The following is a 25,034-nucleotide window of genomic DNA, read 5'->3' on the forward strand; positions in this document are numbered from 1 at the left end:
ATTTCACTGGAAGGGAAAGTGTTATTTGGAGAAGTATCAGTTCCTTGCATTTCATTTTATAAAATTATTTTTATGCTCTAAAATATGACAGATATTATTTAACATATATGGAGAAACATAACCAAACCTTCTAAGGGTGTTCTTTATTCTTTAAGACTTTAATGCCCAGCAAAAGACTAAAATCAACAGTCTTGGAATATTTCAGCAAGAGATGTAGTAGGCATCTGTGAGCCCATTTGAGTTTAAGAATTTAAAATACAGCAAACGTCAAAATAGCAAACCTGCAAAAACTAGGCAATCATATAATTTGTTGATTGGTTTGATTCCAAAATTGACTTTAGCCACACACCTTCACTCAGTGGAGCTCTTTCATGAGAGTGAATAGTTGCTTGGAATGTACTTGGCAAGAACCAAGGATAAATGTCTTCCAAGGACAGTGGTCACTCTTCTTCCAGGGAAATACAAGTGCCCAGTCATCCTTCCTCCTAACCCTTACATCCACCCCCCAGCATCAACCACAAGGTACAGATGCCAGGAAGCCAGGTAACTGAAGACTTTCTTTATAGAATCCCAGTTAGTGAAAAAAGCCAGCCCTTAGCACCACAGTCTCAAGCCTAATATGTGACTCTACTAAATTACAGGCCTGAAGGCAAAGCCCATGGACAGGTTATGTACACACTGCTGGCAGCCCTGGGAGCCAGCCAAGTAAGTGCAAGTAGCAATTTAAAAGCCACATTTCTGGAGGGACAGCCTGAAGGAATGGGAAGTAAGGATACTTACTCCACCAAGACCAGGGGGACCAGGGGGGCCGGGAGGACCAGGGGGGCCAGGATTTCCAGGGGTCCCAGGTTCTCCATCTCTGCCACGAGGTCCAGGGGCACCCTTGGCATAAAGAGAAAAAGGTATCAATGGGAAGCAGTGTTTCTCCAAGAGCCATCTGTCCCTGGGCTGCTGTTTAAGAGGTGACCAGTCTCTTAAACACATGGTGGGGCCTTGGGGGACCTGGGAAGTCCACCAGGGTCAAGCAGCATTGCTTTTTACTCACTTTTTCACCTTTGTCACCGCGATCCCCTCTGGGGCCTTGTTCCCCTGCAGGTCCCTGAAGGTGAAGAACATGGTAAGATGACAGCAAGGCGAAGAGCCTGCAGATCAGTAACTTGCATGCAGCGAGGAAGGGACGGAGAAAGGGATTTCTCCCTCTTTTACCTGAGGCCCAGGAGGTCCTTTGGGTCCTACAATCTGTGAGAGAGAGCCCCACAGGATGGTAAGTTAGAGGAGAGCACAAGGAAATGACCCATTTAGAGCAGCAGCTGCAATACCGGGTGAGAATAATTTGCACTTACATCCTTGATGTCTCCAGGTTCTCCTTTCTGTCCCTGAAACATGAAACATTCACAGGATTAAGGTGAGTAAGCCCACTAAGCCCCTAGTCTAAAACCCTGCCAGCAGCCCCTGTGTTGAGCTGCCCTCTGAAACAGATATCTTCTGATGTCTAAAAAATCACAGACTGGATTAACATAGCATTGCTTTTGAAGCAGGAAATATAAAGGCAAAAAAATATGAAAAAAGAAAAAGAAGAAAGCCCTTACCTTTGGTCCTGGTTGCCCTGCAAGGGAAAAAAAATAGAGAAGAAGAAGGTAAGAATCTTGAGATGGAAAAATACCAGTTCTTGTCACTCAAACACTCATTAGATCAAACAAGTAAAAGGGCACAACCAAGGAACGCAGCAGCTTCCTGTGACTCCACTGAACCCCTCTGTTGGGGTGTTAGGGCCACTGTGGCCCTGGGGTTGCTGAGGTCCCATGAAGAATGGAGGTGGCCCAGACTTTGTTATTCAAAAAGCAGGCAGCATGCAAAAGAAAGGAGCAAGGGCAGCACAAAAAGGCAATGAAGAGCTCAAGATCTAATCAGCCACAAGAAGGAAAGCACAGACTCAGTCTCTCTTCCCCCCACAGGGTAGGAAGCCCTTCCCGAACCCCAAGCCCTCCCAGAGGAAGAGTTAGGTACTTAGAAAGGTCTTACATTAGAGCTGGGTTTCCTTGAAGCAAGCACAAATAAAAACACAAAAACAGCAAGGCATATGAGTTATGAAGAGCATCGGAGCATCATAGCCTGTGCCATCCCCAGTCAATAACCCCTCCCTCATGGCAGCAGCAAAATAGTAAAGGCAATCAACACTTCGCTCACATGGTCCCCTCAGAAAGGATCTGGGAATCTGCACATTAAGGAGCCAGTGTTGGTGAAGTGTTAAGGAAAGGCAACTTCTCACTTCCCTTGCCACAGCCTTCTCTACTTCAGCAGGAAGGGGACAGCAAGAACTACCCAAAAAACCTAGACAAGTGTCCCCACTCACTCTGCAGGGAGATAGGACATCTGTATGAATGCTAGGAAGGGGTCACCTGCACATATATCATCCACCAGCACTGGATCTAACTGGGAGTTTATAATCACCCACCACAGTGCAGACATATGGGGCTCTGTCTCCACCCGTCCCCACTAGAACTCCAAAAACCTAGCCCTTCCCTCTCCTATTATTTTGCTTCTGAATTAATGGTCAACTCCAAGGGAGGTAATGGCAGAGAGGAAACTACCACCAATGTTCCATAACTCAAAGAGGGAGCCTCTGCCCCTGCAGTCTCCCCACTAGCTGGCAGAGCTTTCTCCACATTGAAGACCACATACATAGAAGTCTTCTAAGGAGAAGAAAAGGCGTCGGTGGCAGAGGAGGAATTAATTTGTGGATTGGCCAGACAGAGCATTTGATCTCCATAGTGGCTCTAGTAATTTGCAGAGATGATTTCAGAGGATTTTTTTTTTTTTTTTTTTTTAGAATCACATCTGTCCTTCATGTGTCTTGGAAGCAAATGTTTTTGGAGATGCTGGGCAAAGAAGGACCCCTCTAGTGTCTCAGGCTCTTTCACTCAGTTTCAACCTACAAGTGAGAAGTGGCCTTTCCTTTCTACCCCAGCTACCGGGTCCCATGGATAACTAGTCCCTCTGCTTTGCAGAGACGACCAGCATCTATGGGAGCATGTTTGCGGTGCTTGCAAGTAATTTATTTATGTTGAACAGGAAATAAATAAATTACAACCACTGGCAGTGGCGAGGTCAGTTGGGCAGATGGGGCAGCACTCTCCGAAGGGGATCTCAGGGCTGAGGCAGTCTTTCACGTCTTCACAGATTATGTCGTCGCAGAGGACAGTCCCAGTGTCACAGACACAGATCCGGCAGGGCTCCGGCTTCCACACATCCTTATCATTATACCTCTGCCCATCCTGCATACAGCTGCCAGCCTCCTCTGCACCAAGGGTGGGGAGGGAGAAGCAGAGAGCCAAGGGAAGGAGGGGGTGGGGAGCCAGAGAGAAAAAGAGAGAGGTTGCAGTCAACTTGACAGAATTCAAATGCTGAAGAATGTAGGCTGGGGCCACCTGGACATATAGAACTTAAAAATTATTTTCCTAAAACATCATTGATTTTTCCATGTATTCAACAAATATTTATTATGCACCTTGCACCATGTTGTCTATTCACCAGTGAAAATCTTGACCCAGCAATGAAGGTGGGGGGTTACTATACTATATTCTCTTTACCCACCTAATGGGGGCAGACCAGGTGATGGAGTGGGTGGGGGGAATTGGAGGGTGAGCGGAAGGGAGGAGACGAGATATTCTGAATAGGAATTCTGGGACTATAAAAAGAAAGGAGACAGAAAAATGGCGAGACCTCCCCTCCACCAGCCCAGGAGCAGAGAAGTCTTCTTTCTTCTGCCTTCCTCTGGGAATTATGGGACTGGCTAAATACAACTGACAACTAACATTCAGAGGGAATGTAGAAAATTCTACCTACAAAAATTGGAATCTATAAGCATCGAGTCTCCAAAAATAGATATATAAGAGAAGGGGGTGAAAAGATGAGCTATTAGAATTAGGATCTTGTCTCATTCTTTGAACCATATTAGAATTAGGACCAATTTGGGGAGGGGGATAGACCCATTCAAGCAATACACTTGGGGCTTGGGCAGGCTAATAAACTGCTTAGGAGGCAAGTGGGGCCAAAGCGTCCCCAGTGCTGACCTCCACCTGTAGCCCTGCCTGGAGAGGCCCTGCCTCCATCTGAAAACAGCACCCCAATTTGGGGAGCAGGGGTCCTTGAAGACCTGGCTAAGGCTAAGATTGGCCAGTCCAGGCCTGGCCTCCTCCAAGAATGCAGAGGAAGAATAGCAGGGACTAGTCTCCTCCACCAGCGCCCTGCCGTCTGGAATTCATGCTCCAAGTGAAACCTGTGCTGACAAGAGCGCTCCTTAGCAGCCAAGGGCTGTAGAGCCCGCACCACGTGCTAGGGAGCGCCCAGCGCTGTTTTTCTCATCAAAATCCCCAAGGCAATAGCAGCAGCAGGGGATGAATAATAGGAAAGAGCCACAAACCCAGAGGGCGGAGAAAGAAACAAGCCTGCCCACTGCTCTTTAAAGAGAGTGAAAATCCAAAGATAAACGTTCCTTTTTACTTTCCCACTAGAAGAAACCCGCCTAGCCTTTGGGCAAGATAATCACAGGAGGGTGAGATTCCAGGGAAAATACAGAAGTTGCTGGGACACACCCGCCGTTAAAATAGCTGGAGCAATAGAAAGCAGGCGGTGAGGAAGGTGTGGGAGAGCGGGCATCGGTTAATGCGCTCCAGCCCAGACTAAAGAAGAGCCCACCCTCACCCATGAGGACTCAGGGAGGAGAGGGGGAAATGCTAGGAGAGGGGCCACTCCCCGTGCGGATCAGATTTCCCCGGGAAGGGCCGCCCGGGAAGCGCGGGCGCAGGGGCGGGGCCAGGCTGCGCTGGGTGTAAGAGCCGCTGAGTGACTCTGTGGCTGCGGCTCTGGACACGGCTCGCTCACAGACACTGGGAGAGTGAAAAGTGGGATTAAATGACTGCCCCAGAAAGGAGCCAGCGCCGTAACCGGATCCCCTAGGTGTGGACGGAGGAGCCCAGCACCACCATAATTGCTGCTCCAAAACGGCTGCCGATAGCATCCCGGCGCGCCTGATCCGGTTCCCCTCATTACCGCAGGGCCGTATAAGTGATTCTTTGTGGCAAGCCAATTAAAAAGCTACCTCTTTCGGGGAACTGTTTTGCTTCACCGCCGCTCTGCGCAGGGCTGGAGCCGAGAGGTGGCGGCGGGCGGGCACAGGGGGGCATTGTGGGAGAGGGGGTCGGGGAGTACGAGAGAACCCACCGGACCTCGTCTCTCATGAATGGGGCTTTTCTCGAGCGCACACAGAGCCCGATTCACAGGTCTCCGCGAGGAACCAGTTTAAATAAATACGGGCAGCGTTTCAGCCCCATCTGGAAGCCATCGCTGCCAATCTCCCAATGCAAACAAGCCTCACAAAGGAGGATTGAGATCTCTCCCCTGAGCCAGGGGCACTTTCGGAGGCGAGGGCTCTGAAATGCAGATGAGGGTCAAAGACGCCGCCGCCAATAAGTTTCTCAAACTCGTGGAAAGATGGAGAGGAGGGGTGTGGCCGAGCTCTAGGTTTCTGACATTCCTGACGTCCACGCAGACTGCGCATTTCCCCACGTCACACCTTTGGGTCCGCTGACCCCAGGCGGGGGAAGTTATAAAAGGTGGGATGCTCCAGGGCGCAAAAATCAGCCTCTCGGATGCAGAATCACACTCCCTCTGGGAGGAGGAGCGACTGGAAGGTTTGGGCCCGAGAAGCTGTGGAATCACTCCCTCCCAGGAAAGATGCGGCGGTGAGAGAGCTCTACCGCTTAAGCAAGCGACCCTAATACCGGATGGAGAATTTGAGAATTATTTTAAAGTCACCCAGCTAATTCCATTGCGCACTAAGGCAGGCGTCAGTCAAGAAGACAGCTTTGTGGGCGTGTGCTTGCAAATTGCAAATTTAGTACAAAAATATAGTCAGTCTGAGTCCAGGCCACGTATAGTCACGCTGTATTCCTCAAATGTCCAGGAGCACGCCTCCAGCTTAGCGCACTACCGGGTGACCCGGCCAGAGTCTGCTGCTCCCGGCTCCTCGCAGCTGCGCCGCAGGCTCCAGCCCTGCCCCCGCTGCGCTAATGACCGGAAAGCCCGCCTGAGCCCGCCGCCTTCCACGCTATCCCTGGAGACAGCCTGGTGGCAGGAGAGGGCCCACAGAGCCTCGAAGGCAGAGAACTTTTATTCCCCCCGCCAAAGAGTTTCCTTCTGCGATTGATTTACAATCTGTAACATACAAAGACAGGGCTGGAATCCCAGCCGTCGGAAACGTGCCCAAACACGTGGAAAAAAAAATCCTGTCTACCTAATACACTTTCCAGGCTTCGTTTGTCCTGAATATAATCCCAGACAGTGGACCTTACCAAAGGAGGGGTAGAAAGGTGCAGTCCGAACAGCATTTCGACCCGACTACAACAGCTATCTCTAACTATACCGGTTGAAATAGTTGTAGCAATCGTAGCAATCGACCAGCCTGCTCCCCTTCCCTGACACACACATATACACACGCGCGCGCGCACACACACACACACACACCACGCAGCCTGGCTCGGTGAGTTCCAGAATTTAGAAAAGTAGCTCATTGTAGTACCTCGGGGCGGCGGGGAATGGGGTAAGACAGCGGGGAGGGGGGCGCTATTTTCGGGGGCATTTGAAAAGCACGGTCTGGTTGGAATGTTATCGTCTTTCAGATGGCCTCTCCTACTGGAATTTTATGTACCCTTTATCAGAAGAGAGGCGCAGGCGGACGGAGGGAAGTCGAGATGAGCGCGAGGGCTGCACCTTGCTCCAGGGCCAGCTGGGAGGGGGAGGGAACCCTAAAGAGGCGCTGAGGTCTCAGAGGGCCTCTCGGAAGCCGTTCTTTGTGGCCTGGGATTTCAGCCCACCAGTGTCAGAGTGTTAGTCCCCTTTGTCTAACTCTGCTTTGAGCCCACCAGCCACCAAGCCTTGGACAGGCTGTGAAGTCAACCCTTTGGTGTTTGCTTGCTCCCTCGCTCGCGCTCTCTCTTTCCTACTTCTCCTAAGTTCGATGAGTTGAGATCTGTTTTTGCTGAACTCGAAGTGCTTCGAAGAGGCGAGCTGTGTGCATGTGCGCCTAATTAGCAAAGCTGGTGGAAAAGAGCCCATTTATATCTGTGCGCAAACTTCTCCGAGCCAACACTTTGCAAGTTCAGTATTCTAGCGCAACGTTGGGACCTGCAAATACTTGCAACCTCGATGGGCACCGAGGACCCTGGGACAGAGTCCTTGATTCGCAGAACTCTGCTTGGTGAACTTCTGCGTGTCCTGTGCCTAAGTCGGCGCGCTAAGACCCCGGGAGCCGTTTTAGCCCGGAGCCGCGGGCTCCAGAGCTGGAGCTGGCCGGGGAGAAGGATGCTGAGGGACGCATGGAAAGCAGGCAGGCAGGCAGGGGTGGGGGACGACTTACGGACATCCTGGCCCTGACACCGAAGGACAGCGGCGACGAGCAGCGTCAGCAGCACCAGCGTCTGGGGAGCCCCGAGGCGAATCATGGCTCACCACAGGGCCTGGCTGAGCCGGGCCCGGGCGGAGCGCAGCGAGGCGGCAGGAGCACGGCGCGGGTCCGGGTCTCTACCGCGCCCTCATGCAGGAGGCCCTTGGAGCAGGAGGAGGAAGCGGGAGACCCGGCAGCCCAGCAGCGCTCTGCGTCTTCTCCCCGCCGCGGCGCCCGTTATATGCGCCCGGCCCCTTTCGAGGCTGGCGAACTCGCCCAAACCGCGGGCCGCCCCCTGCCCCCCGCTGGGCTGTAACCTGAACCCCCCCGCCCCGGAGCCCGCCTGGGCCCTGCCAGTGCCCGCACCTGCCCAAGCCGGACCCCCCTCTCTGGGAGTCACGCTTCCCGCCCCCCACCCCTAGTGCGCCGAGTGGCCTGATCGGGCGGGGCGCAGAGATGGCCCCTGCCCCCCAAACCCGGGGCTGCGGCGCTGCCCCCGTCTGACCACAGGCGGGAAGGGGGGCCTCCGGCCCCTCCCCTCGGAGTTCTGCCGGAGTTGGAGGGGAGGGGGGTGTTTGCAGAGTCGCAGGCCGAGAGCCCTAGACCAAGGACGGAAAAGACATGGGAGGGAGGAGGGAAAGCGGTAGAAAGGAGCAGCGGAGGGAGAGGGGGCACCGCGTCGGGCGTTTGGGAGTGGGGACAGGGAGGAGCCCACAGAGTTATTCAGAGTCCTAAATATTGGAGACAGGCTAGGTGAGACAGATCTGAAGGGTTGCCCCGACCTATCTTTTAGCCCTTTCCTGCGGTACCTGGTCCCCAGACTCCCACCTGGACGTTCAAAGCGACTGCCCTCCACCCCTCCCCCATTCAGCTCTGCGTTGAAAGCCTCCTCTGGAGCACAGGCCGAAGTTGGCCTGAGCCGACAGCCAGGAAAAGAGCTGGTGTCTTACCGCACAGAAGGAGACCTGTGTGAAGGTGTGGGGGGCAGGGGCAGGCCCTGGGAAGCGGACTGAAAGAGCCACAGAGGACGGAGGGCACCGAGACTAAACGGTGCAAGCTGCCTGCTGTGGGGGGACTGTCTAGCTCCAGGCTCAGACGTGGTGTCTGCTCTTCCTGGCCGGGGTCCGGGAGTCCCCCGGGGAGTGGGCACTGCCGGCCGGCGTAGAGCAGCTTTGGCCAGGGAAGGTTGGTCACTGCTGCGGCCCTGGCCAGGGATCGGGGAGGACGATCCAGCTGGCGAGTTCTGTGAGCCGGGGAGAAGCGCCAGAATTTCCCAGTCGGCCCCCTAGCCCTCCGCTTGCCGCCTCACCTCACCTTCCCCGGTGAGCGCCCTCTCTCACCTTAGCCAAACTGCCTTCTCCCCAGGGCTTAGCTGGTCTCTTCTCTTGGTCTCCGGTGCCTCCTTTCATACCAGGGAGGAAACGTCCCCAAACAGACCTTCCTCTTGAGCGATATGGTCCCCCAAAGAACTATAGGCAAAATGAAACTCAGAATTTGGGGTTTGACTTAACCAGAACTTCTGCCCTCCTGGGCAGTTTCGTTTCTCTGGAGCTTTCCCCCTAGAAGCTGAGAGCACTTGAAAGAAGCTACCTCTGGGCCTTAGGCTTCCATCAGGGGTCCTGGGACCCCATCCCTAGCCTATCATGCTTTGACACTTGTCCTGGTAGAGGCTGGAGTTGCAAGTGCTCTTGTTGGAAAGGGAAAGAACTCATTGTTGAAGGAAATGCTTCCAGGCTTTGTCCAGTCTGGATGGAGATGGGGAAGAATTCAACCAGTTTCCAGTATCTCCCCTACCTTCCACGGGCCTTACTTGTCTGAGTCTCCATGCTCCCATTCCGGGGCTTGCATTAAGCTCTGGGCTCTTCCTCAGGCCCAATCTCTGCTAGAAGAAAGCTTGTCTCTTGCCTGCAGTGCCCCATGTCCTCTTTGGGGCCCAGAGGGTCCTATATTCTCTACCTGGAAGACAGAATGACCAAATTCCACACATTTATCAGGACCTCCTAGGTTAAAGCCCCTCTGAGAAGCCTTCTCTGATACCTCTAGAACACAACGTCTCCCTGCCTTTCTGAATCCCCCTGGCATTTATAGCCTAAGCTACATATGTTTTTGTGTAGTTTTAATTTTTTCCCCTTATATCCATTGGTCTTTATCTCATCAATGAGCTTGGAAGATGCTTGGGGACAAGAACTGTGCCTAGCACAATTCTAACACATAGGAGTTAGGAAAGCCCCTGTAGACTAATAATTTAGATACAACTATAAAGGCATTTATACAACTGACTTCAAATACAAGTTGTCATAAAAATTCAACAGAAAAAAAAAAGAATTTGGGAGAACACACTAAAGTATATGGAAAAAATCGAAGCCTAGTTCAAAATGATCTAGTTTAGTGAGCAGCAAAGTGGTACAGACTTTCGTTGCAAATTTGTTCTTAATTTCATCCTCTAGCTCTGTGATTCATCTTTGCCAATAGACTGTGTCTACATATAAGAGCTTTGGATTCCTTCCAGCAATCATGGTCCGTCTACGAATACAAGTTAAGTTCTCCACCCCCTGTGGGAAAATTTCTTTTCACCAGTGATGGGAATTGACATAAGAAAAATAAAATTTAAAATTTAAATTGGCAAAGCCAAAATAAACTATGGAAATTATTAAAATTCTAAAGCCAACTGAACACCAGCATTAATATTTTACCCATCTGTGACTCCAAACAACTAATTAAAAACCTTTAATTTGTGACTCAAACTGGAATTAGACCTATATGTGGCACACATATGCAAATCACTGATTTGGAAATTGCTTGTCCAACAATCTCACTATCCAGACCATACCCAAGAAACTGAAAAGAAGGGGAACTAAACCACTAAATAGCCAGAAGTGATGTTATATAAAGCTATGCATTTTGTGCACTATAGAGTCCTTCTTACTCCATGTCTGTTAATTCATAGTTTAGATATTGTATTAACACGTAATGGCATCTGACCTCACCAATTAGATGCAGAAAACTAGAGGTAAGATAGGAGAGCAGCAGTTGTTGATGAAGCACAATGAGAACAGCAAAAAGGGAGAGTAAGAGAGGATACAGAAAAGCAATATGAAGTTGACACAACAAATACAAAACATGGTAGCCGAAGGTCAACGGGGTAGGGTCAATGCCCTTACAGTCATCAATGCTTCCAGGGAATATCACGATCTACAGCATCTGCTGTAGTCCCTGCAATTCATAATGATAAACTGAAATGTCCAATAAAACGCTAATTTTTATTTTAAGTTTAATGTGGTCTTAAACATAATTAAACATATTTTAAGTTTAATGTGGTCTCTTTGAGGAGACAGGAAATATGTATTCCATATTTGAGAAAGGTTGTAAATAAATGTTCATTCACTTAATGTGAAAAATATTCTATCATAGCAGTGTCAGACTAATAAGGAAATGCTGCAATTTCTAGAGCTACTGAACTGGAAACAAAGCGCTTCTGTTTTCCCCAGTTGATAGAAAAAGAGCATCGATGTCTGAGTGTCCCACATGGCCAGCCTCACTTACACCTTTAAGTACAGCATGGGTAACCGTAGGTAGAACACTTAGAAATTAAACAGGTACAATAGGGTGCTGTGCCTCACACCTGTAATCCCAGCACTTTGGGAGGCCAAGGCCAGAGGATCACTTGAGGTCAGGAGTTTGAGACCAGCATGGCCAATATGGTGAAACCCCATCTCTACAAAAATATGAAAATTAGCTGGTTTTGGCGGTGTGCACCTGTAGTCCCTTAGGAGGCTGAGGCAGGAGAATCTCTTGGACCCGGGAGGCAGAGGTTGCAGTGAGTTGAGATTGTGCCATTGCACTCCAGCCTGGGCAACAGAGTGAGACTTCATCTCAAACAAAAGAGAGAGAGAGAGAGAGAAAAGAAAGAAAGAGAGAGAGAGAGAGAAAGAAAGAAATTAAACAGTCACAATCAGTGTATCTACCCCAAGTCAGCCCAATTCAGAGAAACAGATGGATTAAATCAGCAATATTGTGTCGTGTAGACAAAATAACCATTTCACTATTTTTCTCTCTTTTATGGAGGCATTAAATTTAGACTCAGGTTGACACAGCCTTATTGGGAAAGATATTTGTAGACAGGCTGTAAAGAAAAGATATCTTTCTCTTCCTCTACACAAATCCCATTTAAAAATAGTGATAAAGTGAAGAAGGATTCACATTCCAAAGAGGTAAGCCCACCCCAAATATGGCAGGTGGTGAATGCACAGACTTCACACAGCAGCCGTGCCTGGGGGTGGTGAGCCCAGCTTACTCAGTGACACTCAGCTTCTGTTGGTTGGGCTCCGTTCAGACAGTCTTTCAAGATGTGTTTATGTTTTCCTTTGGCATTTTTGGGGCAGAGTAACAGGATCAAGACTGTCCAGGATAGGGTTTTCCAGATTTATGGTGTACATTCCATTCCATAGGAGCATAAATGTGTTACTATGTATTCTCAAATGCAAATAGCACTAAGAATCCCACCCAGTCTCCTCCATCCTGTCCTAGTGCCGTACAAATTCAGCTTAGGACTCGTACTGAGCACCTACTTCTGTATGAGATGGGAATACAGAGAGGATTTAGATACCACCTCTGCATCTGTAGGGGAAATAGGAAAAAAATGATTGTACAAAAAGCAGCAAAAAAGGTATCCCACTCTCCCCAACCCCCTAAAAAAAAAAAAAGAAGAAAGAAACAGAAAAAAAGGAAAGAAGAATGGCATTCTGGAACCCATGGAGTAAGCTGGGGAGAGGTTTCCTAGAAGTGTGTCTCCAAGCATGGGTGGGGGTTTGAAACGCAGAGGTACAGTGAGAGGGCAGGATGGCTCCCAAATGGAAGCAAAGAAGGGCAGATGCACCAGAAAGCATGGCAGTGGCCCCAGGACAGTGTGGAGCCATCTGCAGGGCCCTGGGAATAAGACATGGCAGTAAGGGGTGAAGGCAAGGCCAGACATGGAGGACTCCTTGAATGCCACCGAGTCCGGCTCAAATCTATCTTTCTTCTCATTTTCCCCTCTTCTTCTTACCTCCTACTAGCTAGACCTTTGCAGAAAAAGATAAAGGTGACTGGGCTTTTTAAAGGCTTACATTTTGAAGAAATGTCTGTATTTTTATACAGAAATAATCTTCCCATTTCACTTTAAAAACAAAGACAACAAAACTCGTGCAAAATCTTGCATTTTCTTAAGGTGGGTAGCTTTCTGCCTTTAAGGAGCATTTGTCTCTCTCATCGGCTCTTGATGGTTCTGAGATATAGGAAGAACACAAATGCTTAAATGCAGAGATGTTTGAGCACTCCCAGCAGAAGTTCCATGTGAAGAAAGTGGTTCTGCAGTAAACCACAACCATTCCCAAGAGCCACAGAGCATCTGTTCCAGGCACTTCTCAAGCAATAACACAACATGGGGGTTCCAAGGGATACCCTTTGAGAGGTCAACAACCCATGAGACAGGTGGAACTCTCTCTCCCCATCTCTCTCCCTTCCTTGAACTCCATTTGCATTTGGGTACGGCCAGTTCTATGGAGTTATGCCTTTAGATCATCATCCATCCATCTATCCATCCATCCATCCCTTCCTCCCTAAAACATGTGAAGAAATCCCATGTGAGTCTATTCACATGCCTCCTTGAAAGCAGGGGCCATAACTTAATACACTTAACTTTTCCCTTGCAAAGCCTGCTTGGCACAGTGCGGTCACATAGTAAATGTGGTCCATGGACCAGCGGCATCAACCTACCCTGGGATCTTGTTGGAAAAGCCGAACCTACCAAATCAGAGTTGGCTTTTACTAAACTCTCCAGATAACTCATATGCCCATGAAGGCTGGAGATGTGCTGGTCTGAATATTGGTCCACGGAAAGTTCCATATGACCCTGGCTAACAAGAGGGGTGTGGTCTGCATGGTCTGCAGTCACACATGACTGGGCTCAGGCGTGCACTGGAGGCAGATAAGGCAAGGAGGGGCCTGAATTAAAGGTGGCAGAAAGGAGAAGTGAGTTTTAAGGAGAGGAATGGATGGAGGGCCCTAAAGGGGGTGATGGATGCATGACTTTGTAAAGCCTGCTGCGGTCTTTTTTTTAAAGCAGGTGGTGGGTCACTTTTCCTATGTCCCTTTTTTCCAGTAGGAATTGGGCTCAGTGCAAGGAAGAGACTGACCCATGATTAGAACTGGAGCCCTGGATTCCATGGAGACAGTGTCAGGGTAGAGCCAGCAGGGGAGCGGAGTCAGCCACCTGAGCCACCTTCCCATGGTGGCCCCTTAGCCCTGCCCCCCAGGGACTCCTGACTGATGAACTCCTAGGTGGGACGTACCAAGGAAAGCAATGAGCTAACTATGATGTCCCTAGGACTAGTAGGGTAGGTGCCACCTCAGAGAAAGCCAGGCCCTGCAAACCAAGTTTATCCTGCCCCAGTGCGGGGGGCAGGGGGCAGTGGGCCTGCCCTCTAGGAAGTCCCTGAAAAGCCCCAGGGAACATACATGTGGTAAGTTTCTAGTGAGCTCCTTTGCCAAAAACAACCTTGAGAAGGAGCAGGACAGTGCATGCTGCCCTTCCCCATGAGGGCCCCTCAGCTGTCCCCACACCCAGCACCTATCCGGGGGCAGCCAGGGCCCCATTGTGCTCCACACCGCCCCAATCTCCACTCCAGCCTCCAGGCCAGCTCCTTGGCTGATCACCCACCCACTGCCCTTGACACTCTCCCTCCCAGAATCCTGGGTGCAAAATCTTGGGGTCCTGCTCGACTGTCTCCCCTTACTCTATCCTCCCTCCTGTCCCATTCTCCCTCTCATTCCTCGGCCAGCATTTCTTCATCCCCTGTGTTGAGCACAAGCTATGCACCAGGCACTTGCTAGGTGGTATGGAGGGACAAAAGAAAGCTCTATTAGACATGAATCCTGTATGCAAGGAGATGACTACCTCTCGGGGGATACACAAAAAAGCCAGACAGTAAGGTAAACAAGTTATAATATATTGTGATGTTATGTGGCATTCTATGATGTGCTGTAGCACAGTACAATGTCATGGACAGAAGCGCTCTGTTCTTCCCTTTCACTGAAAATAGCTCTTCCTGACACAGCCTTGGGTAGTGAAGGCAGTTTGGTCACATCTGTCCCATGGTGTAACTAATCTTTAGGATCTGCAGAGACCTGCCCTCCTCTGCAGTTGTAACTGTACCTCCAATCGTGAGTTTCTTCTGGCAGCTTAACTGGGCTACCAGCGAGGTCCTCATAGTGGCTTTTGCTCCTTGCCTCATGAAGACCCGACTCTGGAATCCTTAGCCAGTGGTATGTGAGCTTCCTTCTCATGGGGGATAGGAGGAAAGAATCCCACATGTGCCCCAGGTTCCTCCCATGCAAGCCTGTCAAGAGGCCCATCTTTATCTTAAAAGTGCCTAGAGGCCGGGCGCGGTGGCTCACGCCTGTAATCCCAGCACTTTGGGAGGCCGAGGCGGGCGGATCCCCTGAGGTCAGGAGTTCGAGACCAGCCTGACCAACATGGAGAAACTACTAAAAATACAAAAAATTAGCCGGGCGTGGTGGCGGGCACTTGTAATCCCAGCTACTTGGGAGGCTGAGGCAGGAGAATCGCTTGAACCTGGGAGGTGGAGGTTGCAGTGAGCCGAGATCTGTCATTGCACTCCAGCCTGGGAAACAAGAGCGAAACTCCGTCTCAAAGAAAAAAAAAAAAAAAAAAGTGCCTAGAAACTTACCACATTCTTAATGCTTTCCTGGGTAAAAATACAAACAAGTGAGGGTTGGCTGCCTTTTAATTTCCCAGATTAGATGCTGCAACTGCACTTCCTGGCTCTGTCCTCTTGAGCAAGTGCATTCGCTTCTCTGAGCATCAGAGAAGTAATCGGTAAAACAGGGATAATAGTAATTTACTCATGGGCTTGTTGTGAGCAGTAAATGAAGTAACAAACATAAAGCCTCGGCAGAGTGCTTTACATGGGAGGCTTAGAGTAAATGTTTATTATTGCTAGTACTACTCTCCTTGGTCTGCATCCGATTTATTTACCCTTCCTGCACACACCTGCCATACCATAAAGAGACAATATCATTTATCTGTTTTTAATTTGGGTCTCATAAAAATTTTTGTCTTAAGTTATGTTTGCATGAGTTTGGATTATAGCTGATACGATCTAGGTTGATTGACGAATATCCTGTAATTTAAGGTACAGCGTTGAAAACATCTTAATTGTTTTAAAATCTGTTAGGAATAAAAACTAGATTAAGAAGCTTTCAATATTACCCGGAAAAAAAAAAAAAAAAAAAAAAACTTGGCACTGGGGATAAGTGGCCCCAATTCTTCAGCACAAGTTTTCCCTAAGAAGAACAGGAACTTCTAAATTGATCATAAAGGCTCGGAAGGCTTGGGTAGGTATTGGCCTTCTCATTAGTTACCAGCTTAAACAAAAAGACAAGTATGATATAACTGTGGGAAGATTACTATTTGGGGAAAAACTGTCTGCAAGGCCTTTTAAATTTGGTTTGATAAGAAGCTCTAAAGGGTCTAACTCAAAAAAATAAGAGGGGAAAGCTGGTCCTTCTCATGTCTGGATAGTGCCAATACTATATTTTGTAGTCAGAAACAGTTTAAAGTGAGTAAAAAAGATACCTGATTGTATATAGGTGTTTCTGTTTCTTTAAATCTTGCTTGGAGTTTTGTAACTTTAATTCTAAATTACCTATCCTGATTCTCCATGATCTTTGTACTTAGTTGTATTAATAAAGGTTTCTAGTCTGTAGGGAAGATGTATTTAAATAGAAAAGTGAGGCTGGGTGTGGTGGTTCATGCCTATAATCCCAGCACTTTGGGAGGCTGAGGTGGGAGGATCACTTGAGCCCAGGAGTTCGAGACCAGACTGGGTAATATAACAAGACCCTATCTCTACGAAAACATTTAAAAATTTAGCTGCGTGTGGCGTTCATGTCTGTTGCCCTAGATACTGGAGAGGCTGAGGCAGGAGGATCACTTTAGCACCGGAGGTTGAGGCTGCAGTGAGCCGTGATTGTACCACTGTACTCCAGCCTAGGTGACAGAGCAAGACCCTGTCTTAGACAAAAAGAAAGAAATCTTAATTGAAAAAAAAAAGAAAAAAAGAAAAGTACATGTGCCAGGTTATTCAGACTCAGTCCTCAGATAAAACAGAGTTCACCTATGACAGAGGGTCACAATTGCAGGCAAAGTGCCCCGGAGTGCTGACTTGGCAAATGCAACCTAACTGCAAACATCATACCATTCTCCTTTTCCACAAGTATTGTAAATATCTTACATGTACTTGTGAACATACTGAATATATTTTGCTCTTGATGAGGTAATAACTACTGATATTTACTAAATGCGAGCATTTAGGAAATGTTAGATTTCCCTAATATTAATGCCTTTCATCTGTCCACCTCTGTGTGTTGGTCTTTGGCATTAAAGAGCAGCCAGTACCTTCGTGTAGCACAGATTATGAATGGAGATTAACACTCAGTGGTAACACTGGCATGGTTCTCTAGACTGAGAACTAGTAAGTAATGTGATCAATACTGGGGTAGAGAAGCAGTAAGGAGATTTTGAGAAATGTTGGCTGAGGTAAGTTCATGCATTTGTTAAGAGCCAACTGATGACCACGTTGGTGTCTTGGGCTGCATAGCTTGTAAATTTCCAGTGTGATGTGTCTGTAGACCTGCAAAAGAAGCTACCGTTCTCTTCTTTACCAGCTTGGAAATATTTCCTATGATTATAGTGCTTACAGCCTCCTCTTTCTTTCTTTCTTTCTTTCTTTTCTTTCTTTTTTTTTTTTAAGAGATGTGGTCTCACTATGTTGCCTAGACTGGCCTCAAACTGCTGGGCTCCAGCAATCCACCTACCTTGGCCTCCCAAAGTGCTGGAATTACAGGCCTGAGCCACCATGCCCAGCCGCTTCATCTTTCTTTACTCATGGTGAGTTACTCATTAAAGATGTTGTTTTATTGTTCAGATATGTGCAGGGGGTGGAGGGAAGGTTTAGCTTTCCCCAAAGGAGTATGCAATGTGTATCCTGCAGTAGGATGTGGTGAGTGTAAGTGAGAAAGTAGGAAAAAAGCAATTTTATTATCATCCTTTCCAGAAAAGAACTAAAGAACACCTACCTTGTATATTGTACTAGAGATACATATTTATGTAATATTCTATTTCTATTCGAGTGGCTTATACACTCTTGCAAACCTCATGGACATGAAGCAGTGGAAAGAACACTGGCCTGGCAGTCGGGAAAACTAAATTTTACACCTAACCATGTGTCTAACATGTTGTGTGATTTCAGTCAAATTGCTTTACTCTGTGGGCTTCAGATGTTTCAGCGGTGAAATGAGGTGGCCACATGTGGCTCTGTGATGGGTCCAGTTCCAGTTTTTTTTCCACCACCACTTTATCCTAGCAGAACAATGACTTATCAATTAACTCTGAAAATCAATCACTGTGAAGCTAAAACAAAAGCGTACCTAGCTGAAGGTTTAACTTACCCACCCAGTGTGGCTAAGGCAGATGGAGCCTCCCTCTGCTTCTGGGACCCAGCACCCCAATCCCAGCTCTGCCTCCTGTGTCTGTTACAGCTGCCCAAGTAAAGACAGAGCAGCTATGCAGGAATAGGAAGCAGGCCATCTCAGGAACTTCCCTTTCCCTAAGGCTCAGGAAAAATGCCCAGAGAGAGAACATATCCAGATTTGTCTCCTCTGAATTGGGCTTGAAAGATGAAGGGTCCCGTTAGGTAAACCTGGGCATCTCGGCCCATCTCCCAGGCTAAATGACTAATGATGGGCAGATACTCTGACAGAGGAGGCCACCTGGAGCCCTGCTTTTTTTTTTTTTTTTTTTTTCCTTTGGTCGTGAACCATGGGCCAGCCAGAGATAGAGGAAGCATTCCTATTGCAACCTGATCATTGACCTCTTCCAAGCTGGCATGCCCACTGAGCCACTGGATACAACTCCATAAGACTGCTCATTGACGCCCAAGTAGACATTAGTTAATCAGTCAGTGTTTATTTGGTGGTAGTCTTTGGACAAAGGCACAAGTACCCTAACTGAAGCAAGCATTAACTGAGCACCTATTACATTTCTAGTTCACAGACACAGTGTGGGGAGTATAAGGGACTGTTTCATAGTTCCTGCCACCAATGTGGCTTCAATCCACATTTCAAGAGATGGCAACTTGAATAGGAGTTGAGAGACAAGGAGATGCTCTAAGACAGCACTGCCCCAAAGAACTTTCTGTGATGAAGGAGAGTCTCTCTGTGCCATCCAATATGGTAGCTACTAGCCACCTGCGGTGACTGAGCACACAAAATGTGGCAACTGAGCACATAAAATGTGGCTAACACAGTGAAGGAACTGAATTTCTAAAGTTTAAGTTGTTTTAAATTTTAATTAAGCAGCAGCATGTGTGGCTGTTAGCTACCATGTTGGACAATGCAGTGTGCTCTTGCTACTTGAAGTGTGGTCTGCAGACCAGGAGCATCTCATCACCTGGGAGCTTGTTAGAAGTACAGAAGTTCAGCCGGGCGCAGTGGCTCATGCCTGTAATCCCAGCACTTTGGGAGGCTGAGGTGGGCAGATGACAAAGTTGGGAGTTCGAGACCAGCCTGACCAACATGGTGAAACCCTGTCTCTACTAAAAACACAAAAATTAACTGGGTGTGGTGGCATGCACCTGTAATCCCAACTACTCAGGAGGCTAAGGCAGGAGAATCACTTGAACCCGGGGGGTGGAGGTTGCAGCAGTGAGCTGAGATTGCGCCACTGCACTCCAGCCTGGGTGACACTGCGAGACTCCGTCTAAAAAAAAAAAAAAGAGAAGTACAGAAGTTCAGGTCCCACCCCAGACCTGCCGAATCAGAATCTTCATTTTAACAAGATCCTGAGGTCATTTGTTTACATGTTAAGGTTTCAGCACTGGTCTGGGTGGGGTGGTAGTTCCCAGTCCTGACTGCATATTGGGATCACTTGGGGAGCTTTTAAAGATCCCAATCTTGTGACTGCACCCCAGAACAATTAAATCAGAATTTTTTTTGGTGGGGGGCCCCTGGTCAGTGTTTTTTAAGCCCCCCATGTGATTCCAATGTGTGCCTAAGGTTGAGAACCGCTGCTCTCAAGCTATGCAGCCAGCCAAGGGCACACTCAGATGGTAAGTCCATGTGAGGGCCAACAACTCACTTCTCAGCCTCTAAATTCACTTGTTGGACCCAGCTACCTGGGAAGCCAAAGGGACTTATTCATCCTCAGCAAGTGTAAGAATTGGCTGGGGCTTATGTTTGTTTCCAACATCTAAGTGAGATGTTCATTAGTTTTTGACAAAACATGTCTAAATACCACACCACTGAAGGGTACAGAAGCAGCCTGCATGACTGAAGGCTGGGAAGAGTTGATTCACTTCCTCACTCTGGGACCTGGATAACCCTGGCATTTCAGAGCAGTCCCGATGAAGGGAGCCATTCTTCCTGTCCAGGGTGGAGGCCACTGTTTTTTCCAATGTCACTTGTCTTCAGTTGCCCTTCTGCAGCTCGGCAAGAATGCGAGGGGCACTGGGGCCAAAGAGAAGAGGTGGGTTTTCCTGAAGAACAGGATTCTCTCATCCTGTTGATCTGAACAGGACCTCAGAGGCCCCAGCCACTTTCTAGTGATGAATGACATTTGCAGAGATGAAGCTTCATCTCTGAGCTGGTGAGAATTTGGGAAAAGCATTCTGAAACCAGCCTCTGAGGAAATGGGTCCCATGAGCAGCAAGGCCGTCCCAAGGGGTGGAGCTGCAGCCCCCATGTGGAACATGGGTTTGAAGTCTCACTCAGAAATGTTATCCTTGACTTGGGTGATGCGGAGGGGCAAGTCATTCACTCTGGAAATGGGATTCCTTAACTAGATGATTATTAACTAATTTGTCTCAGCATGTCCACAGAATGTCCTAAGCTTTGTATTCACAGCTGTTCTCATGCATTCATTCCATGCCGGCCTTAGAGGACTCGGTCAAGACAATGGCGCCCTCAGGAAGGTTACAAGAGAGCAAGCTGTGCTGCTTTGCCCATCTTGGGATGAGGTGAGAGGGCAGCACTGTTTGGGTCCCAGGATACCGGGCAGGGCACCTCTGCTGCTGTCCCTTCCTCCTATGGGGTACCAAGCTTCTCTCAGATATCCTTAGAAAGCTTTGTTAGCCAGCAGGTCGCTGGGCCACAAGCCACATGTGAATGAGGCTCTCCCCGTCCCCTGACTAGGTCTGAGCACAGTTCCAGGGGAGAAAGAGGGAGGAGGTGCGGGAGCATTGTCCCCCTCCTGTCGCTGGTAGGTGAGCTTGTGTCCAGTGGAAACAAAGAGAAAGCTGGCCAAATGTTGTTATCTCCCCCAGCTGCCTGGACTCTACTGCCGTCCCTTGTCCCCATGAAGACTCCCTGTCACCCCACCCGCACTATTGTCTGGGCTGTACAATTAGCACTTTGTTAAATGTTCTCTCATTCTTCAGTGGCACCTCATTACTGAGCCATAAAACAACGGGGCCCAGCAGGTTCCTGGGCGGTCAAATGGTCCAACCCTCTTCACTTAGAGATGCGGAAAATGAGGCCTTGGGGACAATGCTGTGTCCAGCCATAATGGAGCCCACAGCAAAAGGAAGAATCAGTAATATTGATCCTATATTTATTTAAATGTCTGGTATCTTGTTCATTATAGATTTTTGCATTAATTTTTATTTTTAAAATGTTGCATTAAAATAGTCTGTATCTTGATGACTGAGTATTTTTGGTGCCTCTTAAAGTGTGCATCCTGGGCCTGGCCCTGACAGGGAGAATAGAGAGTTGCCCAAGGTGACACTAGCTTTGATCAAGAGGTAAAAAGAGAGCTTGGGTCTTCCAACTTGTCCACTTCCTTCTTCTTTGTCAGCTTCAAGTGCAAAGTCCTGTTTTTCCAAATAAGTAGAGAGCTCCAGCAGGCAGGGTGGTGAACTTGTGGAATAATAACACTTTCACATGGTTATTGCCCAGCCAAAGAAGCAACTATATGAAAATTCAAGAAATTGCAGATTTATTCCTTAAATAAGGCACTGTTGTTGAGATAGTATCAAAATATTGATACTGCAATGAGATAAGAGATCTAGGAACACATGCCAGAATGTGGACCGTTGGCCCAGCCAAATCCTCTCTCACATGCACTGCTTCGGAAACCCCTTCCTTTCCTTCCAAACCCAGGTGACATCTTTCCAAAGAGTTTTGTGTCTCTGATCAGGCTTCGCTGCACTTGTGTTTCTCCCACTCATCTGGTGCTCGGGCATAGAACACAGCCCCAGCTACACAGAGGGTGAACAATCTTCAATAACTGGGCACCAGGGATCCTGCTCCTTTTTCTTTGTAATGGCTGCATGACATGGTCTTCTCCTGTATGGATGTACAAGTTGCCTATTGACAGACTTTCAGTTGCTTCTTTTTGTTCTCTCTCTCTCTTTCTTGTTCTCTCTTTTCTTTTTGGCCCCCTTTTTCTCCAGCGTTCTCCACTGCAGAGTCGTGTAATTCCCGCACAGTTTTCTCAGAGCGAGGACATATTCCCTGCCCAGCATCAGCGCTGCTTGCCATTCATGTCCTGTATCTATAGGGATGACCATGCCCCCTTGGAGGAAAGGCTTGGGACTTACCAACTTATGGAAACTTACGGAAATCATCATTTGGTATTGAGATTTTGCAGGGAACACACTCCTTAAAAATCTCCGTGAGTGTGGCTGTTAAGAATCCCATAAAGAGAGAGAAAGGTGGGAAGTGAGTGAAGCGAGGCTCAGCCGCCACCACGAACAAAGCAGGGTCCACTTTGCATCTGCTGCAAAGGAAGGAACGGACATTTGACCTGTCTCCTCTTCCTTTATTGTGTCAGGTTCTTTCCTTTACTGTTCTCTTTTTTAAAACAAGAAAATCATAATTTTAATATTATTTTAAAAATAGACAATACATTCACACAATTCAAAATTCCAGTAGTCGGCCAGACACAGTGGCTCATGCCTGTAATCCCAGCACTTTGGGAGGCTGAGGCAGGAGGGTCACTTGAAGCCAGGAGTTCAAGACAAGCCTGGGTAGCATAGTGCAGATCCCATCTCTACAGAAAATTTTTTTAAATTAGCTGAGCATGGTGACGCACATCTGTAGTCCCAGCTACTTGGGAGGCTGAGGTCGGAGGATCAATTGAGCCCAGGAGATTGAGGCTGCAGCAAGCTGTGATCACACCCCTGCACTCCAGCCTGGGCAACAAAGTGAGACCCTGTCAAAAACAAAAAAAAAATTCCAAAGGTACAAAAGGTGAAGTCTCCTCCGCTTCCACTCATTCCCCTCCCCATAGAGGACCAATATTATTAGTTCTCAGGTCTCCTTCCAGAGAGATTCCAAACATATGCAAGCAACTGTGTTTAAAAATCATCCCTCACTCCCATCTCAAATGGTAAAAATCAACCCTCTCCTCTCTTGGCACAAATGGTAATATACTCCACACACTGGTCTACACAGGACTTTTTTACTTTCTGTGTCCTGGAAAGATTCCACACCCACACGTTTTTGAAATCCTCATTATTTTAAGATTGCTTAATATTCCATTGTACAGATATACCGTAATTTATTTAACCAGTCCCCTTCTGATGGACATTCGGGTTATCTCTAGCCTTTTGCTGAGATAATGCTGCAGTAAATATTTGTGTATATGCCATTTTGCACATGCACATTTATCTGTTGGATAATTTCCTAGAAGCAGAATTGCTGGGTCAAAATTGAAGTGCACTAAAAAAATTTGACAGATATTGTTAAATTCCCTTTAACACTGCATGCACCACTCCCATCAACAATGTATGCCAATGCCTATTTCACCAAACCTTTGCCAGCTACCGCTGTCATGGTTTGCAGAGGAAAAATCTCACCACCATAGCCACTCCTTGTATACTAATCAGTTCTTTTGGTCTTTGCCAATCTGAAAAGTGAAAAATGCTATCTCAGTGTGGTTTTAGTTTGTATTTTCTTTCTTTCCTTTTTTTTTTTTTTTTGTATTGGTTTTGCTTCATTTTCTGGGAACTGTTGGTTCATATGCTTTGCTTTTCTATTCAACTGTTGTTCTCTTTCTTATTTGATTTACGTGAGATCTTTATATAGAACATTACCTCTTGCCTATAATAAGAGTTGCAGGTAATTCTTCATGATTTTTCATTTTGAATTTTTTTTTTTTTGAGACAGAGTCTTGCTCTTGTTGCCCAGGCTGGAGCGCAGTGGCACAATCTCGGCTCACTGCAACCACTGCCTCCCGGGATCAAGCAAAATCTCCTGCCTCTGTCTCCTGAGTAGCTGGGACTACAGGCATGCACCACCATGCCTGGCTAATTTTTGTATTTTTAGTAGAGATAGGGTTTTACCTTGTTGGCCAGGATGGTCTTGAACTCCTGACCTCAAGTGATCCGCCTGCCTCGGCCTCCCAAAGTGCTGGGATTACAGGCATGAGACACTGTGCCCGGCCTCATTTTGGCTTTTGACTTTGTTTATGATGATTCTTTTTGTTTGCCATGCAAACACTTTTTATTTTTATATGGTCAAATTTATTGTTATTTTATTTTATGGTTTCTGGTTTCATTCATAGATTTTAAATTTTTTTCTCCTGGCTCCTTTAAGTTCTTTTAGGGTTAAATTTTTACATTTAAATTTTTGATCCACATACAATTGATCTCATTTTAAGGTATGAGATATACATCTGAACTTACTGTTTTTTCTCCCAAATGTCTGCCCAGTTGTGCTGGGACATTTATTGAAAATTCTATCTTGGCTGGGTGCAGTGGCTCACACGTGTAATCCCAGCACTTTGGAAGCCCAAGGCAGGCAGATCTCTTGAGGTCAGGAGTTCAAGACCAGCCTGGCCAACATGGCAAAACCCTGTCTCTACTAAAAATACAAAAACTAGCCAGGCATGGAGGCACACGCCTGTAATCCCAGTTACTTGGGAGGCTGAGGCACAAGAATTGCTTGAACCCAGGAGGCAGAGGTCGTGGTGAGCCGAGATCATTCCACTGCATTCCAGCCTGGGTGACAGCAAGAAACGTCTATCTTTCCTAACTGGTTGAAATGCCATCTTCGCTCTACTATAAATTCCAGAGTTTGTTTGTGCCCATCTCAGTATTTCTGTGTCCCCTGCCATGTGTATCCAAGCACCAGCACCACAGTGCCTTTTTTTAGGCTCCATGCAGCTTAACTACAGGTCCCTGGGTCTGCAGACATGGAGATTTGCTGACCCTGAGGTGGGATGAGGAGGTAGGGGAAATAGCAAAAGAGTTGGATATTAAGATTAGAAAGCTTCTGGGCTCTCTCCAAAGGACCCCTAGCATCTAAAATGGCTTTGCTCCTATACCTCCTCTTAAAATAAAATAAAAAAAAAGAGAACAAAGAATTCCGTTTCCTTATTAAACAGCTATTTGTCCAGCCTGAAAGAGCTCCTCTAGTCTAACCCTGTGCATGCTGCTGATCCTCTCCCGGAGTGCCTTCCAAGATTATTTCAGGAGCCTAGGAAGGCCCTAAGCGTGGCTTTGATCGCCATATTGGAAATGCTTCCCTCACG

General features: G+C 47.7%; 2 protein-coding genes across 4 annotated transcripts in view; both read right to left on the minus strand.

Annotated features, from left to right (window-relative positions):
* Positions 1 to 7,724, minus strand: part of COL2A1 (collagen type II alpha 1 chain) — a 31,591-nt gene extending 23,867 nt beyond the window's left edge. Inside the window, exons 1-7 of one of the 3 annotated variants that reach the window (XM_054527189.2) lie at positions 7,418 to 7,724; positions 3,089 to 3,298; positions 1,590 to 1,606; positions 1,344 to 1,376; positions 1,207 to 1,239; positions 1,046 to 1,099; positions 781 to 882 (exon numbers count right to left, since the gene is read on the minus strand). In XM_054527189.2, coding sequence (XP_054383164.1) covers positions 781 to 882; positions 1,046 to 1,099; positions 1,207 to 1,239; positions 1,344 to 1,376; positions 1,590 to 1,606; positions 3,089 to 3,298; positions 7,418 to 7,502 — 534 coding nt within the window. In that variant the 5' untranslated portion in view covers positions 7,503 to 7,724. The other 2 variants (XM_009247671.4, XM_054527190.1) reach the window with 2 other exon arrangements.
* A 1,065-nt stretch (positions 7,725 to 8,789) lies between these two features.
* SENP1 (SUMO specific peptidase 1) overlaps positions 8,790 to 25,034 on the minus strand; it is a 99,649-nt gene continuing 83,404 nt past the window's right edge. Inside the window, exons 19-20 of the transcript XR_008511766.2 lie at positions 9,255 to 9,400; positions 8,790 to 8,913 (exon numbers count right to left, since the gene is read on the minus strand). The gene's annotated coding sequence lies outside the window, so the exon portion shown is untranslated. The remainder of the gene's footprint in view (positions 8,914 to 9,254; positions 9,401 to 25,034) is intronic.

This window comes from Pongo abelii, chromosome 10 (genome assembly GCF_028885655.2).
Source record: "Pongo abelii isolate AG06213 chromosome 10, NHGRI_mPonAbe1-v2.0_pri, whole genome shotgun sequence".
NCBI lineage: Eukaryota > Metazoa > Chordata > Mammalia > Primates > Hominidae > Pongo > Pongo abelii.